Genomic DNA, 19,115 nt, shown 5'->3' with positions numbered 1-19,115 from the left:
CGTCTCTTTTTATTGCGTCATCTTGCTGCATCAGCTCTCCGTGCGTGTGGCACCATTCCTGGGCAGGCTGTGCTTTTTTCATGTGGGGCGGCTCTTCTTGCAGGGGCGCACTCCTTGCATATGGGGCTCCCCTACACGGAGGATACCCCTGCGTGGCACGGCACTCCTTGCGTACATCAGCACTGCGTGTGGGCCAGCTCACCACACAGGCCAGGAAGCCTTGAGTTTGAACCCTGGACCTCCTATGTGGTAAGCAGACACTCTATCAGTTGAGCCAAGTCTGCTTCCCCTTACATTACTCTTAACTTATATTTCAAGCACTTCAGGTTTACCGTTTTTACTGTGATTTTTATAATTAAAAATAAATTTTATCTTATTTTGTTTTTAATTATAAAATTCATACATGCATATAGTAAAAAAATTCTAACAGCACAGAAAAATATATTTAAAGAAAATAAATCACAACCTCTCAAACCAGTTTTCAGATTGGGAAATATAATAGTGATTAGATTTCTTAAGCATCTTTGCCTTATTTTTAAGTATGTACATAACAAAGAACAGATAGTGACCAGTTTACACTAGTAAGTTAGTTTCTATGAAATTACTGAAATGCTTATGCCCTATATAAGCATTTAAGTATAGCTTTTTTCCTTAGAAAATTTTGCACCATACTCTTTTCACTTACTAAATCTTAGAGATCTTCCCATGTCAGAACATATAGATTACCTCAATGTATAGCTATTATCAGTCCCCTGTGAATGGCCATTTAAAATGATTGTTTCCAGTTTTTATTAAATCAATGTTCATGTTTATTTTTTAAAAGAAAATAGAAATACAGCAATTAGCTTTATTAGTAAAAGGAAATTCAGTTTTACAATGTTATTTGTGTTATTTAATTGAGGACACATTTATACTAAAAGTCAGACACTGCCTTAAAATTTCTCAGGTTTTTAATTGTATAGCATGGGTTATTTTTATTAGCCATAAAGAGATAAATACATATTAACACTTGTTTTACGTGTCACGTACAAAATGTGTTTCCTTTATATAATAAATTTCTTCAAAAGACAGATTGGGTGGGGGGGGTGGTGGTAAATAAGTCCAAACTGAAATGTCACCTCCAAGCAAGTTCACCAAACCCAGCTATAGGTGATGGAGAGGGTTTTGATTGACATGAATTCACCTGCCTTTTACCACAAAGTCTTTCATGAGGCAGCAAGGCAAAGAAGTTAAATCTTTCACCCATCTTCTTAGGATTCATTAAAATATCATAGCTCTGAAGTAAATGTTCTCTCATAGATGCCTCATCTGAATTATCTAAAAGAACCTGAAAAAAAATTTGTTAGTCAAAATAAACAGAAGAAAGGAGTCCTAGTTATATGTAACAATAGACTATTAAATATTCTGTAAAGCAGGGCTAAAATGTGATTTCTTATCACATGCCACAGAAACATCTGGGGTGCTTGTTTACAATGTAGTTTCCTCTGACCCAACTTACTGAATTTGCTTTTAAAATAGATATCCCAGGTGGTTTTATCTATACTGAAGAGTTAAGTGTCCTCAGAAAAAGTTATAAAACCCATACCTGTAAAATAAAGCATCAAATTTTCTTAACAAACATGAATGTTACTTGAATTTCTACCTATGAAGATGTGTGAGACTTAACAGGCTGCTCCATGCCAGGGTATCTGTTACAATGAATCTTATACTACTGAAAAGACTGGAGCACCAAGGATCTGGTAGCCACAAAAGCATTAAGGCCAGGTAAATGTAACATTTACAATAATTTTTTAAAATACTATAAAGGGAAGTGGAAGTAGCTCAAGTAGTTGAGCAGCTGCTTCCCATATACAAGGTCCTGGGTTCGATCCCAAGTACCTTGTAAAAACAAAACAAACGGAAAAAAATACAACTCTTGTTGGGAAGCGGATGTAGCTCAGTGGTTGAGCGCCCACTTCCGATATACAAGGTCCTGAGTTCAATCTCTGACACTACCTTAAAAAAAAAATACTATGAAATTAGAATATTTAATGATAATGAAACAAAAAGTATTACCTTCAGCCGGACATCAATGCCCATATTTTTTAGAAACATTTGTTGTTTTATTGGCCCCAGAGAGGCCACTTTTCCCTGTGCCATTCTGCGCAAAAAACTGAAGTCCACATCAGCTGTTAGGTCTGCTGTTCCCGGGGCAATTAAGACATCATGAAGCTTGTGTCCACAAAAGCCCTAAAACATAAATAAATTAAGAGGTTTTGCCTTTCTGTGGTTGCCATTATCAAGATTAAGGAAATGCTACCATTTTAGCACATTATATGTGACAACTGTTAAAAAGGAAAATATGGCCTAAATCAGTAGATTTCAAAGTCTCAAAGCAGCAGCATCCATTCTTTAGATGAGATGCTATATGGAAAGTCCCATATAAAGTATAATGGTGGAATGCCTGAAGAGGATGTCCCTGACATAATTATTTAACATTTTTCTTTAATGCTATAGATGATGGAATTTGGGCAATCTCATTAATTCTACAGATGAGTCAGGGTTATGAGAACTTAGACAAGACAGTGTTTTACAAAGCATATCCATAGACCATGTACATTAGTCACCTGAAAATATGTTACCGGACCTAAGCCAGAACTAGTGAATCCAAATTCTAAAGGTGAGGTTGGGGAATCAGCATTTTTTTAAAACTCTCCAGATTATTCATAGAGATAGTTAGAAATTGAAAACCAAAGATCTAGGAAATGACTAATAGCATCTAGTTAAATGTATATCAGTTAAAGTGTACTGAAAATAGTTGATCATACTCAACAAAAATGTTGAGCAATGGCAAAAGAATACATCTGGAGAGGAAGTTGAAATAGAAAAACTTCAAATGACTACAATAACTAGTTAAGCCAATCTTAAATATGCAAAGAAGTACCCACCCACACCCCCAAAAAAACTGAAGTCAGGGTCGGGGGACAGGATAAGGAAGGACCAAGTATAAGAACTTGGAAAAAATCTTCTCATTTGTAATTATTCAGATGCTTTCTAGAATCTATGCAAACCTAGATTATCCAACCAAGGAACAATGTAGCCAATTCAGAAAATTCAAAGGAGAGCTAATTAAGACTAATCATAATATGAATTAACATTAGTTATAAAATAATATAATACAATGTTAGGTACTGTGGAAACCAAAGATAAGGTAAAAATCTTAAATGAGCCTAAAAATCTAATAACTGATAACTGCAGTTAAATCACACCAATTCTATTCTGATACATCATATTACTGAATTACTCATACTCTGAAGGTGTCTGTCTTCGTCCCGTCATGACCATAATCAGCAATCAGTGCAGCACCTCCGGTGAGTGCAATGCGTTGAGCAAGTTCCTGAATAATAACACCAGCGTCAGGACACACTTCCACATGATCCCTTGCTTCATCATGCTAGTAAAGAACAGTTGAAAACACAATCATAATACACCATTCAAAAGAGCCATTTCCTTAAGATTTTTTTCCTCACCTATATTTTCAGTTTTTCCTAAAGTGAGCATTTATTAATTACAATAAGAATAAATCCCTTTTCAATACGAATATGTTCTCTACACTCAACTTTTCACATGGTATCCTTTTTATTGTGCAGAACTTGTTTTTTTGGCACCATCCACTAAATTTACAAACATTTTAATCTTTGTTATAAAAAGGATATGTGCCTTCCCAGCCCCCCAAAAGTCCAAATGCATTATTTTATTTATGGTAGCATTACTTTCATATCATAATTCAGAGATATTATCTATTCAACTGGATTATAAGCATGGGAAAAGAGATTTATGTCTGTCTAGAACAGTGCCTGACAGTAGGCACTGAAAAAACAGTGCTGAGAGAATGAATGCTATAAATCCAATGTAATACAACAGACACTACTGAACAAGTAATCAAGTAGCCTTCTGTCAGGACAAAATAATGTCCTGAGGATATATCCTATATATCCAGGGACATCAGCTTATGGACTAATGCCAAGATGTTCAGCCAGTAACTAAGAGTCCACAGTAAGGGCTTATTAGCTTAAAAAGTAAAATGACAGTAAATATCAATACTTGTTAACCAGTATACATAAAATTTTGCTAATTCCTAAAATGATTAGTATTTTTTTCTTCATTATAAAATCATACATGAACTTTGGCTTCCTCATAACACTACTAAAAATGAAGTCTTGCCCTGACAACTCTGCCTGTGATGGCACAGGAAAAACAGGTATAGTCAGACAAATTTAGGGCTGAATCCCAACTCTTAAGTTAGCCAGCCTTTCTCAGTGTGTTTCCTCATCTGTATACTAGATTTGTTGTAAGGATTAAATGAAATAATAAACTATTTAGTCCACTGCTATTAAATAAACACCATGAAGTCTGCCTCTTCAGGCATTTGCTGGAATGCCTCAGCTTGCCACACTGACCATCTTTGATTCCTCTTCAAGGAAAGGCAAAATCATCACCCTTTCCCTCATAAGTGAATACCAATCAAGTCAAGAACTATAATAGTAAGAAACAACTCCCAGGGCCAGGGAGCTAGTTCTTGGTAAAATGTTACTTCAGAATGTGAAGTAAATAGAAATATTCACAGATGTTTAGGCTGATTTTTGTTTTTTCATTTAATTTGCAAGAAAAGCTTCTATCAGTTTAGATTAAAAAAAAAACTATGGTACTTTTAAAATTGATAACTTCTGGGGTAGGAAGTTCTTAATTAAGGTCCAGAAAATGAAAACATTTTCTCTGAGGTAGAAAAAAGAATAAAAAGAGGCAATCTAATATCTACACATTTCAGCAAAGTACAGGTTTTTTTTGAACATTTAAACACAACTCCAAAATAGACAGGATCTTGTACTCTTTGAGGTCAACAGAATGCTGTTGACTTCTTTAGACTTACATTCTGGCAATCTAGAATCAAATTTAGAGCTGAATGGAAGCACGGGGGAAAAACCATGCTCTGGCAGGAGTCCACAGAGAGTGATGATAATAGAACTTGCCTAATACAGTTGTTTTGAGTAAAATACAGAATGATATATACCAATTACTTAAAATTACTATTGTACCATACACTGTACTATATTACTTTCACAAACATTCAGCTCTTCCTGTAAAGGAGCAATATTGTCACCATTTGACAGTAAAGAAACTGAAGTAAATGGGGAAAGGTAACCCCTTGCTGAGTAGAGGGCTTATTAAATGTATTTCTTACTAGATGATTATTTTTTAAGGTTGCACAGCTAAAACATGATAAAGTGGGTTTTAACAGTCTCCTGACTCTGCACTATTCATCATTAATAAAGGGGATGTCTTGTATTGAGAGCTACTCTTTTCCCCTGAAAAGGAACTCTAAAATACTAACTTAGTAAATAAGACTATGAAGATAAAAACTAATAAAATGAGGAAAAAACATATTCCTACTTGTATGAAGACTTCTGCTGGGGTGGTACAAGGTGCCAAAACAAACCTCAGTTTATCAGAAATTTGTGGATCAATATCAATGAATATTTCTCGCCATCCTTGTGGTGTTTTCTAAACACAATGTATAAAAAAAACACCTGGTCAATTTGTTCTTAAAATTACCTCTATCAAAAAATAATTATTAGTTTTCTCCTATTACCATAAATAAGACAGACTTTACTACTTAAAATTATTTAAATGCATTCCTTCATTTACTTGAACAAAATAAGTAGACTGATAAATGCAAACTTAATGTTGTAAGAGAGAAGCAATAACAGAGATGGAGGTGTAGAAGCTAAGAAAATAAGCAGCATGGGAAGTGAAAACGGACAAGAGTAATCAGAAGTGTTTGCTAACAAATGTTACATAATGATGATAACTGCTCTTAGCATTAAAACTTAGCAGTACAAGTACATTGCCACCAAATCTGAAATCTCCGTACAGAAAGAAAAAAAATACATTGCACTACAGCTGTTTACCATCAAATTCTCACTCTTTATCCCACTAGAATTTTTTAGATTTCATTTCTGTTTTGCAATTATTTGCATTCATCGACATTCCAAACATAGTTAAGAGCTTCTTCAAGTAATGTTCATATATTGAATAATTAAATATGGTAAATATTCATTCTTGTACCCTAAGGCCCTTTGTTATTCAATTATAAACATGACTTTTCTTTCCACAAATACCTGAAACTTATGCACAGGAAGAACATCAAAAAATTCATGTGCAAGATAAAAGCTGTACCCTATTTAAAAACAGAAGAAAAGAGTTAATGTTTCAGCATTTTTAAGGCAATTAATTGGTTCTTCTGCCCATTCACTGTAAAAAAGAAAATGCCTAGTTCCTTCAGTAGTGGAACCTGTGATGCTTCCATAAGAACTATCACTACCACAGAATCATCCAGACTTCTTCATAGAAAACCCACTCTGCAGCACAGTTAAGGGAACAATCCTCATTCTTCATATATCAGGGACAGAAAACCAAAGTAACTGAATTATCAGTATTATGTGCTTCTCACTAGGCCTGGAAAAAATTAGAACTCAAATTTTTTAAAACTGGAAGGAATTAAGAGTTTCATAAAATCAACAGAGATGCTGAGGCCAAGAATGTCTTAAGAGCCTTGCCCAAAATGACACCACCACTTTAGTATTGAGCTGGGACTCAGCAATACAAGATTCCTGGATAGCTCAGGGATTTTATCACTGCACCTTGCCTGCTTTGGGGCAAGTAAGAATTTTCAAAAGATCAGGTCATTTAAAGGACACTCAGCTACCAACATTCTTCCTTTAGTTGTGGGCTTCTTCATTATCAGTATTATCTTAGCTATAGGTAAAACTAAAAAGCACAACAGAGAATTACATTTTTGTTTTTTGTTTTTTACACAACTGCATGAAATACATTGCTCCTTAATGTCAGGCTTTTATTTCTAATGTTCTTTTCCAGAAAATAGTTAGCTATTCTCTACAGACCTGGCTGTACTGATTCATAATCTATTATATTGCTGTATAAGGTAGGGGTCACCTAACACTACTACTAACAGGGGTTGTGAACAAAATTCTTTTATTGATCAGTGCGAAGTAATTACCTTTTGGAACATCTTGCAGACACCGGTACCAGGAAATTGGGATCCCAGACTTAGTTACACCTTTCATATATACTGGGGATCCAGCATTTCGCTCTAATGGGAACTTCTCTTCAGTCAATTTCAATGCTTGAATCTCACTTAATCTTTGGCTCACCTCTACGAGATGTATTGAAATGTCACAGTTTTTCAACACAGATCCAAGCTGACTGAACACCTAAGAATAGAAAGCAGAAAAAAGTTATTACAAAGTACAACGTGTTGAGTAGATTTTAAGTTTTCTAATCATTAAGCCCAGTAATTTGCTTATGTCACAGTAGACATAGTATCTGATTTCAAAGTGATTTGTTCCTCACACAAGTCACTCTGCAGCAGTCTATGAGAATCATGACCTAGTGAAGTCATTAAGCACAACCTATATAAGAAATGGACAGTTTTTCTAATAATGTCAATAAAAGTAATGATTAACAAGTGAAAATAAAAGATTAGCATCCAAAAAAATAATGATTCCGATTAAGGAGCCTAAAAATGACCAAGGAAATAAGATATATATAGTCATGATTTTATAAAGTCCTTAAGTCTATGAATTAACCTTCTCTCTTTGAGATGACTAAACTGAATCCTCAGAGAATCAAATTTGAATGGCAAGAAGTGGATATGGCTCAACTGATAGAGCATCCGTCTACCATATGGAGGGTCCAGCGTTCGATCCCCAGGGCCTCCTGACCCATGCGGTAAGTGGCCCATGCGCAGTGCTGCCGTGCACAAGGAGAGCCGTGCCACGCAGGGGCACCCCCACATAGGGGTGGCCTACGCACAAGGTGTGCACCCCTCAAGGAGAGCCGCCCCACGTGAAAAAAACACAGCCCACCCAGGAGTGGCGCCGCACACACGGAGAGCTGACGCAGAAAGATGACGCAACAAAAAAGAGACGCAGATTCCCAGTGCTGCCTGATGATACAAATGGATGCAGAAGAACACACAGCAAGTGGACACAGAGCAGCAGACAATGGGGGAAGGGGAGAGAAATCTTTAAAAAAAAAATTTGAATGGCACTAACAATTTGACTGTTTAAAGCTAGGATTCTATCACATTTTCATTGTTTTTCTTAGATTACATAACTTCTTTTTATTATAGTAAGCATGAGGGTAAAAAATAGGAAAATCTTAAGGAAAATACCACTATTTTTATTGTATTTTTTTGAAGATATGTAGATTATGAAAAATGTTACATTAAAAAATATTTTTTAAAAAGGTTCCCACATACCCCACACCCCACCCCACCCACTCCTCCCACATCAACACCCTCTTTCATCATTGTGGCACATTGATTGCTTTTGGTAAACACATTTTGGAGCACTGCTGCACTGTATGGATTATAGTTTATATTGTAGTTTATACTCTCCCCCAGTACATTCAGTGGGTTATGGCAGGATATATAATGTCCAGCATCTGTCCCTGCAATATCATTCAGGACAACTCCAAGTCCTCAAAATGCCCCCACATCTCGTCTCTTCTTCCCTCTCCCTGCCCTCAGCAACTACTGTGGCCACTTTCTCTACATCAATGCTATATTTTCTTCTATTACTAGTGACAATAGCTCTATAGTAGAATAAAAGTAAGTCCACTCTAATCCTTATTTTGTTCCTCCATCCTGTGGACTCTGGGATGGTGATGTCCACTCCACTTCTATATCGAGAGGTTGATGGATGCAATTCTCCTTCTTGGAGCTGTAGGCACTCTCAGTTCCCTGGTGTGGGGTTGACGATTTTCACCTCCCTGTTAGCTAACCTGGGTAAGTCCAACAAATTGGAGTTTGAGTTGCAACTCTGCTGAGGCTCAGAGCCCAGCTGTCACATGGCCAGTTCAGAGATTCAAGTCTACTGGGTATACACCAATCCCAGCATCAATCACAGGTTCAGTAAAGGTAACAGAAGAGGCACGTGTAGAAAGGTTACATCTGAGTCCAACTCCATCGCAGCAAGCAGGCCTGAGCAGACAGCTGGCCCACACGGAAAGCTGGTGCAGCAAGATGACACAACAAAAAGAGACAGAGGAGAGACTATAAGAAATGCAGTAGAACAGGGAGCTGAGGTGGCACAAGACACTGACCACCTCTCTCCCACTCTGGGAGATCCCAAGATTGGTTCCAGGTGCCACCTAAAAAGAAGACAAGCAGACACAGAACACACAGCAAATGGTCACAGAAAGCAGACAGTGAGTGTAAAACAATGAGGGGGAGGAATAAATAAATAATTGGAGATGAGGGGAAGGGAAGTAGATTATAAGGGAATTCATATATATATAATATATATATATTTTAACCAGGGAATAAACCGGGACCTTGTGCACAGGAAATGGACACTCGATCACTGAACTACACCTGCTCCCTCCTCTATATTTTCTTTTTTTTTTTAAAGATTTATTTATTTATTTAATCCCCCCCTCCCCCGGTTGTCTGTTCTCTGTGTCTATTTGCTGCGTCTTGTTTCTTTGTCCGCTTCTGTTGTCGTCAGCGGCATGGGAAGTGTGGGCAGCACCATTCCTGGGCAGGCTGCACTTTTCTTTCGCGCTGGGCGGCTCTCCTTACGGGGTGCACTCCTTGCGCGTGGGGCTCCCCTGCGTGGGGACACCCCTGCGTGGCAGGGCACTCCTTGCGCGCATCAGCACTGCGCATGGGCCAGCTCCACACGGGTCAAGGAGGCCCGGGGTTTGAACCGCAGACCTCCCATGTGGTAGACGGACGCCCTAACCACTGGGCCAAAGTCCGTTTCCCTATATTTTCAATGTAACATTTATGTCATCTCTTTAAAAATTAAATAAAATGAAAAAACAAAAAACAAAAAAATGTTAATTTATTTATATTCAAATACCTTGGCCAACTTAGAGAGATGAGAGCCTTGAAAACTTGAAATAGTGGTTTCATTTCCTTCTCTTTTTCCCAAATATAATATAATCAGGATTTTTGTTTGTTTTTAAGATTTATTTTATTTTTCCCACCCCCTCGTTATTTGTCCTTGCTGTGTCTGTTCATCTTCCCTGTTTTTTTTGGAGGCACCAGTAACCAAACCTAGGACCTCTGATATGGGAGGGAGGCACCTAATCAGCTTGAGTCACCTCCGCTCCCTGCTTTGTTGTATCTCACATTATGTTTGCCTCCATGTGTCTCTTGTGTCATCTTGTTCCATCAGCTTGTCCTGCCTGCCCATTGCATCAACTCACTGTCTTGCTTGTCCTTTTTTTAGGAGGCACTGGGAACCTCCACTCCCTGCTTTTGTTGAGTCTTTCATTATGGTTTTCTTCTTGTGTCTCTTGTTGCGTCATCTTGTTGCATTAGCGTGCTGCACCTGCCTGTCATGCCAGCTCGCTGTTGTCTTTAGGCAGCACCGGGAACTAAACCAGGAACCTCCCATGTAGTAGGTAGGAGGTGAATCATTTGAGCCACATCTGCTTCCCATAATCAGGATTCTTATTTGTCTGATATTTATAAATCCTTCTCTAAAAAAATAAATAATGATCCTCCTTCTCTAAAAGAATAAATAATAATAAAAATCAGGCAATTCCTAATTTCAAACAAAAGTCATGGTATCAAGAATAAAAAGACCCATGGGTTCCAAAATAGTATAAACTACAAAAATTTAATAAATACTATTGCTTAGTATATACTATAATATTCCTCCTTTTTAATGTTTTTTTTATAAAATATGAGGTAGAATGATAGAGTGATACATGGGAGACTATCACCATCTGGCTAAAGAAACGGGACATGATCCATACCTTTAAACCCCCATGCCTGCCCTCCTTCCTCACTGGTCACCACCATCCTGAATTTCCAGTTTATCATTCCTTAGATTTTCTTTATAAATCTTACTAACACATTTGTATCACCAAACATATATTGTTTAATGTCAATTATTTTTGCATTTTATGAAAATACAATCATGATATGAAAACTTACTAATTGCTTTTTTCCTTTAACATCAGGTTCTGTGTTATATACATTGTTGCATTCTGTTGTGATTTAATATATTTTCACAGCACTTGGTATTCCTCTGTATGACTATACCACGATTTATATATCCATTTTCCCACTGATGTGCATTTGGGTTGTTTCCAGTGTTTTGCTATTCTAAACAATGCTGCTATATTCTTGAAATTGCTGGGTCATACAGTATAAGTAAGCTTAGCATTAGTAGATAATGTCCAATAGTCCAAAAGCTTTTTGGTTTTTTTGGTTTTTTAATTTTTTTATTTATTTCTTTCCCCTTTCCCCCACCCCCAGTTGTCTGTTCTCTCTGTCCATTCACTGTGTGTTCTTCTGTGACTGCTTCTGTCCTTATCAGTGGCACTGGGAATCTGTGTTTCTTTTTGTTGTGTTATCTTGTTGTGTCAGCTCTCTGTGTGTGCGGCGCCATTCCTGGGCAGGATGCACTTTCTTTCGCACTGGGCGGCTCTCCTTACGGGGCGCACTCCTTGCGCGTGGGGCTCCCCTACACAGGGGACACCCCTGCATGGCACGGCACTCATTGGCACGCATTAGCACTGTGCATGGGCCAGCTCCACACGGGTCAAGGCGGCCAAGGGGGGCGGCAGACTTGGCCCACTGGTTAGGGCATCCGTCTACCACATGGGAGGTCCACGGTTCAAACCCCAGGCCTCCTTGACCCATGTGGAGCTGGCCCATGAGCAGAGCTGATGAGCGCAAGGAGTGCCCTGCCGCACAGGGGTGTTCCCCCTGTAGGGGAGCCCCAAGCGCAAGGAGTGCACCCTGTAAGGAGAGCCGCCCAGCGCGGAAGAAAAGTGCAGCCTGCCTAAGAATGGCACCGCCCACACAGAGAGCTGACACAGCAAGATGATGCAACAAAAAGAAACACAGATTCCCGTGGAGCTGACACAACAGAGGCGGACAAAGAAGACGCAGCAAATAGACACAGAGAACAGACAACCAGGGTGGGGGGAGGGGAAATAAATAAATAAATAAATCTTTAAAAAAAAAAAAAGAGGCCCAGGGTTTGAACCGCGGACCTCCCATGTGGTAGGCGGACGCCCTATCCACTGGGCCAAATCCACTTCCCCCAATAGCTTTTCAATGTGGTTGTACCAAATTACACTTACAAGCAGTAGATGAGAATTCCCACTGCTTTACTTCCCATCTTTTCCAACATTTGGTGTCGTCAGGCTTTCCAATTTTTCCCAATCTAGTGAAATAACTGTGATTTTAATTTTCATTTCCCTAATTACCAGTGAGGCTGAGATCCTTTTCATTTTTATTGGCCATTTGGATTTCCTCTTTGATGGAAGGAACTATTCAAGTCTTTGGCCTGATATTTCTACTGGATTATCTGTCGTCTTCTTGATTTAAAGGAGTTCTTTATATACCGTCTAGTTCTTTGTTGGTTATATATGGTGCAAATAGCTTCTCCCACTCTGTCTTATTTTTTTCACTTTCGGATGTCTATGAACAACAAAAAGTTCACAATTTGAATGTAGTTTAAATTATTAGTCTTTTCCTTTATGATTTTAGCTTTTTATGTAATTTTAAAACTCTGTCCCTACTCAGAAGACAAATATAGTCTCCCAATTTGTCTTTTATAATTTTTTACATTCCTCTCCCTTTTCAAGCCCATAAACAGACAATAATAAGTCACGATTTATTATGTTATTCTGGTATTATATTTTAGCTAAAAATTGAAATCAAGGAGGTAGGTCTAAAAGCCAAGGAAATCTACAAAGTTTGCAAACACAGTAGTAAGATTCACCTACATGAGACTTCAAAGCATTTTTTTATTACATACCCTCAAAATGTCTCCAGTGAGGGTACCCCTACCTGGGCCCAGTTCCACCAGTTGGAAAGTTGAGCTTTTTCCAGTGGCTATCCATTCACTAATGAACCATATCCCTAGTAGCTGTGACAAGGAAAAAAAAAATACATTAAAGTATTTTAGAGTATAGCCCAATATAAAACTCTACATAAATATGCACTTTGGGCCAGAAAGCAAAATGCTTGCAAACATCCACCATATATGTTATTTAATATGTATGTATGTTTATGCATACAGGAACTTCACTGGGACTATGTCACAATAGGCATATTAAGGAAACTCAATAACCAGAGATCCTAGCTACAGCTTCCACTATAAGGTCCCATGACTCAGATAAGAGAGCGTATCACTTAGGGAGAGGTATTAGTACTTGAAAGCAAATATACATATGAAGTGATTATACTATTTCTTCGTATCCAAATGATTTAAATAATTACAAAGTTTGTAGGCATAAGTAATGTTTTCTAATACCTGGATTCGACTTCCTCTTTTGCACTATTTTCTATTTTTAAATTGATCAAAGGCACTCATGTGGAAAGAAATGAACTTGAATTCCTGAAAAGAATTCAAAGTTCCTTTACAGGATACTTCTAATGTAATTAAGGCTAAATCATGGCTGGGAATTCATCTGATTCCACTAATTCCTCAGTATTCTTTTTTCCTTTTCTCTCTCCTTCTTGGGTTCTCTCTCCTTCCTCCCTTCCTTATGTCTCTATTCTTCCTTCCATTCTCTGATTCTCTTTCCTCCCGCCTGACTTCCATCTCTTTTCTTTCTCTCTCCCTGAGTCCCTATTATCTCTCCATTTCTTTCACCACAGTAAAATATAAACTTTTCAAATGATTTCTCTATCATTTCCTGCCCTCTGTTGCCTTTCTATTCCCTCAGTACATAAACTACTAAAACATTAAAAATTTGATGAATCATAAAAAGAAAAAAGCTGCAAAAAACTATTATAGAATAATATAATGCAATCTGTTCTCAAATGTATGTGATACTAGAGTTTGAGAGTTTACTTGGGATATTACCTCCCCAAAGATCTGACTTATTTCAGGTGATGTAATGAAATCTCCTTTTTCTCCTAGCATGTCACGGTAAATATAATATCCCTAAGTAAAAAGAGAAATGGAGAAAAAAAAAAATTAAGTTTCAAATAAGGCTTCTGTGAACTGCCAAAAAATCTTACATAATATATGCAATGAAATAAACAATTAGTTCGTAAGAAAGAATTCTCTAAATAAGCAAAATGAAGCATAGTTATCTTTACTTAAATTTTACAAATAGTCATTTTGTGGAACTGATAGAAAACAATTACTCCCTTGACCATAAGAGCTCAAAGCCATGCAGTGCTCCTCTCTGCTCTCTCACTCCCTCCCCCACTGCTCCCCAACCAACACAGAAGGCCATTCTAACTTCATCTCCCAATTCACACATTTTATATTTCAAATTGGCCCTGCTTGCTGGTGAAGTTCTGTTTGTGTTTTTTTTTAAGTCCTGTTTCTCGTTATGAGTTCTGATTATATTGGAGTGCTCACTTTGTGAAAATTCATGGAGCTACATATTTGTCATTTATGTACTTCTCTGTAGGAATGTTATATTTCAATAAAAACTTTCTTTTAAAATTAGTTCTGCTTGTCGACATATCTATGCCATTGCAAATACTCTCCCTCCTCCTTTTCCATTTCTCCTGGTGATCTTATACTCATCCTTTGAATCTGCCCAAATGCCACCTCTATTGGGAAGCCTTCCCTGACCTCCTCCTCGAGCCCTCCAACCTCAGACCAAATCCAGTGCTTTCTTTTCTATGCTTCTTTAAATGTCTTTATGTTTTTCACCAGAAAGCAGTTATTTGGGAGCAAGGACTACATCTTATTCACCTTCAAATCCAAAGCTTTAGCATAATGCCTCACCTTCAGGAAACACTCCAGAACTGTTTACAAATTCCCTAAGCTCCTCAAGCCTTTTATTGTACCACCTTAGCAAGTGACCTGGGCTCCGAATGGGAATTCAAGAATACTATAAGACAGGGTACCCTCACCTTCTTGGCCCTACCTCGCCTCCATCTGCTTCCATTCTTTCCCTTTCTCTTCTCATCCAAACCTAAACTCCCCCGGTGCTCTGGATCGCCATTCTTCATGGAACTCCCATGGACTTGGCTCTATTTATCATCCCCGCTCTCCTACAGCTTCAACTTCTCCCTCTCAGCTTTAAAAATGTGATCAACTTACTCCTACTTAAAAAAAATTTTTTTCACTCCATCCACCATCCCTCTTTTAGCCTTTCTCTTTCCCTTCAAAAATGAGCATTTCTTAACCCTTTTTGTGTTATGAATACTCCAGTAATCTGATGAAGCCTATAAACCCCTTCATAGAATGTTAAGTGCACAGGATTTAAAACACACAAGATTACAAAAAAAAATAATGGAATATATTATCAAAATATTTAAAAAACAAATTTGCCACATGGTGATATTTATGCTTCTTTATTAGTGCATTAAAAAACAAAACTGAGCAGTAGGTCTAATAACTACCGAAGTTTCAAAGTAGGGATGAACATAACTGATGTTTTGAGATATCTGAGGTCACTGTAATGTGATGACAGTATCAGTGACTTCCACTGATGACAAAGTCACAAGTACTGCTGATGCTGATAGTTGTTGCAATCCATATTCATAATAAAAATACTCAATTTCTGTTAGAAGTTAATGAAAATAAAGGTGAATTTTTTCTCCCATCCAAGGTCACAAATCCCCTGATTTCTATTCAGTGGTCCCTCTGTTAAGAACATCTACTCTAAATTTTGGAGTTATTCTAAGACTGGGAACCCTTTTCTCTAAACCCATGCTCCCTGCTTCCTAGGCTTTAAAGACCATCTGTATACTGATGATGCCTAAATTAATATAGACATACCCAGTCTGTCTCCTGATCTCCAGAATCTTAGCGCCAACTGTCCACTTACCATGTCTACCTGATGTCAGTCAACATGATGTGCCCAAAATGCAGCACCTGATGTATACCCTTCCCCGAACTTCAAACCTATTACTCTCCCTTCTTCACCATCTTCACAAAAGGCACCCCTGTCACTCAATTGCTCAACCTGAAAATCTAGGCGTCATTCTTGATTCCTCCTTTTCCTTCATCGTTCCACACCTGACCCATCAGCAAATCCTTTCAGTCCAAGATGTATTTCTAAACCACCCACTTCTCATTCCATTTCTGCTACCACCACACTAATCTATGCCACCATCATTTCCACAGACTCTTGCAGCAGCCTCCTAACTAGACCCCTGCTCTTGTACAATCTATTCTCTCCACATCAACCACGATCAGCTGTGTAAAAAGTAAATCAGACCATATTTTCTTGCTTAAAATGCTTCAATGGCTTCCCGTTACACTAACACAAAAATTGAAATTCCATAGAAGCCTTGCATGAACTGGCTCCTCTCCAAAAGCACTTCACAATACTCTCCTTGCCATCAACCCTCCCACCCCAAGACCCATCATCCTCCAGCCACACAGGCCTCCTTTCTCTTCTCTGTATGTGACAAAGTTCTTCCCAGCTCAGAAGCTTTGTAGTTCGCATTCCTGTTGGGAGCTCACTTCTAGTTCTGTGCCAGCTGGCCCATTCCAACCCTTCAAGCCTCGACACAAATGTACTTCCTCAGGTCTTCCCTGACCACTACCTAAGGGACTTCCATATATCCCCATCCTTAACACACTTACTTTCAATTCTATAACCCTGTGTATTTCCTTCAGAAGCATTTGTGACAATCTATAATTATTTTCTTTAGCTATCTGTATCCTCGTCTTTTTCCCTGAAGTGGGAACCTTTTCTTTCTTGTTCTCTATAGTATACCCAGTGCTGGAACAGTACCTGGCACATTTAGAGTTTCAATAAATATTTGATGTATGAGTAAATGATGAGTGGGTCTTCATGACTCAGAGATGTTGCTCTAAAGCATCTCTTTATTTGAGCTTTTGGTAATTTGTGCCACTGCCCTTAGGTGCTAAAGGATCCCTGCCATTACCAAACCTCTGAACACTTGGATCATTGTCACCACATCCATCATCAATAGGCCAAACCAACTCCAGAATTCTACAGACCTCATATTTCAACCTGGCAAAAACTGAAACATTCTGAAATAAAAGGACTACAGGCTCTCAGCAAGTGGCTCTTTAGAGCAGATAAGGAAATGCAGGTCAGTACTGCCATTGACTTGATCCAGCCCTCATCATTTCTTACATAGCATCTGTACTAGGTCTTCTGCTGACAGCCTCCTTTCCACATGGCCCATCATCAACCTACTGCCCAAGAAAAATGTCTAACAAATCTGATCACATCCCTCCCCTGCTTAAAGAATTTCAGTGCTCCCAACTGCCTTCAGAGTAATGTCCACACTCCTCAAAAACTCATACCAAGTGCTTTATGATCTAGTGCCTGCCCACATCCACCTTTCTGTCACTTGTAGTAGGCCCTCTATGCCTGCTAGCCAGGTTCGTCCTCACCTCTGCACCCTTGCTCATATAGCTCTCACTCCTTTTTCCTTCATCTGATAACACATACTCATACTTCAGGCATCAAGTCAGGAGCCTTTGCTACTTGGAAGCAATCCTTAATTGGCTGTCCCTTCCACTAAACTACCGTAATACTTTAGACATACTCCCATTACAAAACTTATACCTAATTATGATACTGTGAAGGGCTAAGAGTATGGGCTCTGCAACCAGGCTCTTACTAAGCTAAATAATCTCAAGCAAGGTACTTAAGCTTGACTGCTTCGTTTGAAAAATGTAGATAATAAGTGTATTCCTCATAGATTGTTTTAAGGATTAAATGAGCTCATCCATAAAAACTAATTAAATCAGATTCTGGCATACAGTAAGTGCTTGGTAAATGGTGGGTATCATCTTCTAGTCATTTACAGACTATTATAGGAATCAGTATCAATAATTATGTGCAACTTACAAATAAGCTTGTCTTAAATATTAAACATTTTCTTTTATATAGTAATTTTCTCCCAAAAGGTAAATAATCTTAACATTTTCTTTAAGGGATTTTTAAACTATTTCAAGACTTATATATGTTTTTTATCCTAGTAACAAGTGCAAATTTTATCTTCTGGCCATAATAAAATTTCACAGAAGATCGATTATTGCTGGGAAAGTTGTAGATTCAAGGTAGCATCAAATAACTCTACCAACTGAGAGCACGTAAGTCACAGCCAGGCAAGGGCCAATTTACAGCTAGACTTAAGCCCAATGAGGGAGGCCCTTGTTCTTGCTCTATCCCTAGACCACTGCCTGCCACCCACTGGGTCTCCAGTATTCACAGGACAAATGAATATTGAAAATGCCCAGCCTTTCTGATTTGTGTGGCTGTTTTTTTCTATCTCTGCCTAATTCTGTTCCTGCTCTTCTTTTCAAGCCTCATTTCTGCCTTTTTACCTATTATCCCCCACTGTCCCCACAAACGTCTTACATACTCCACACTACAGCACCTATCACACAAGTTAGAACTGAGAAAGAATTCACTTATCACACAGTCAGGAGGAACCACTTAGCAGATTGAATTCTCTTGCTCAGGAAGGAACCCCCACTGCCTGGGCTAAGGACCTTCTCTCTGCCCACACCCTTCCCAGCTCACACTAGGGTAGAGCCCAACCTCGCAGATCTGCTTGAGCGGGCCTGGTCCTTAAGACTTTCAGACCCATACCTGTACTGGGTTAGTCAAGACCTCCTTCATGTACTCGGCCACAGTGATGGGGCCAGCAGACTTTATTTTGTACATAAGGTGCCGCAGCATCGGAGTCACCGGGCTGTTTTCCTCCGTGTTTTTCCCAGAGCTGAAATATTTCCCTCTCCAAAGACAAGGAATGACTACGAAAAGCAAATACAACAAAAAAATTAAAAATCTTTAAATTTTATATGTGCACAGCAGCCTGGGCTCTTCCAAGGCAGCTTCGTTAACCCGACTCTCGCCCCAAACCCCGGACAAAAGCACTTCCCCCAGCACAACAGTCATTTCACGTCAGGCTGGCACTCTCTCCAGCCCAGAGGGCCTTCGGAACCCCAGCACCAAGGAGGAAGCCCAAGATGGTTTCCAGGGCTCCGGGCGCCGGGGACTCTTACCAGCGCGCCCCGCGGCTCTGAGCCGCCCCGCGCAGGACCTCGAGAGGATACTCATGCCGAATTTCGTACGCAGCCGCGCGACAACCTAGGGAACTAGGGATTACGGCTATTTCC

General features: G+C 38.8%; 1 protein-coding gene across 4 annotated transcripts; it reads right to left on the bottom strand.

The window, feature by feature from the left end:
- Nucleotides 1-785: 785 nt before the first annotated feature.
- Nucleotides 786-19,108, bottom strand: NDUFAF7 (NADH:ubiquinone oxidoreductase complex assembly factor 7). Of its 4 annotated transcripts, none has more exons than XM_058278398.2 (10): nt 19,002-19,108; nt 18,586-18,749; nt 13,902-13,982; nt 12,849-12,959; nt 7,058-7,271; nt 6,159-6,217; nt 5,431-5,541; nt 3,290-3,433; nt 2,056-2,229; nt 786-1,327 (listed from the first exon to the last, which is right to left on the bottom strand). In XM_058278398.2, exons 1-10 carry the CDS (start codon nt 19,054-19,056, stop codon nt 1,115-1,117), a joined length of 1,326 nt encoding a protein of 441 aa, XP_058134381.1. In that variant the 5' UTR covers nt 19,057-19,108; the 3' UTR covers nt 786-1,114. The 4 variants fall into 4 exon arrangements, with proteins under 4 accessions (XP_058134381.1, XP_058134383.1, XP_058134384.1 ...); XM_058278399.2 differs by having other exon boundaries at nt 933-1,327; nt 3,290-3,376; XM_058278400.2 differs by lacking the exon at nt 13,902-13,982.
- Nucleotides 19,109-19,115: the final 7 nt, after the last annotated feature.

The sequence above is a fragment of the Dasypus novemcinctus genome, chromosome 17 (genome assembly GCF_030445035.2).
Source record: "Dasypus novemcinctus isolate mDasNov1 chromosome 17, mDasNov1.1.hap2, whole genome shotgun sequence".
Lineage (NCBI taxonomy): Eukaryota > Metazoa > Chordata > Mammalia > Cingulata > Dasypodidae > Dasypus > Dasypus novemcinctus.
The sequence above is the reverse complement of the archived record's forward strand: the minus strand, read 5'-3'. Positions and strand labels throughout refer to the sequence as shown.

Bases quoted from the DNA above. Each gene is read 5' to 3' on its own strand.
- NDUFAF7 (XM_058278398.2), bottom strand. From the start codon at position 19,056: ATGAGTATCCTCTCGAGGTCCTGCGCGGGGCGGCTCAGAGCCGCGGGG. The intron at 13,983-18,585 runs GTATGGGTCTGA...CTTTTTACTTAG, and splicing joins TCTTGACTAACCCAGTACAG to GGATATTATATTTACCGTGA. The intron at 12,960-13,901 runs GTAATATCCCAA...TCCTTGTCACAG, and splicing joins TAAGTCAGATCTTTGGGGAG to CTACTAGGGATATGGTTCAT.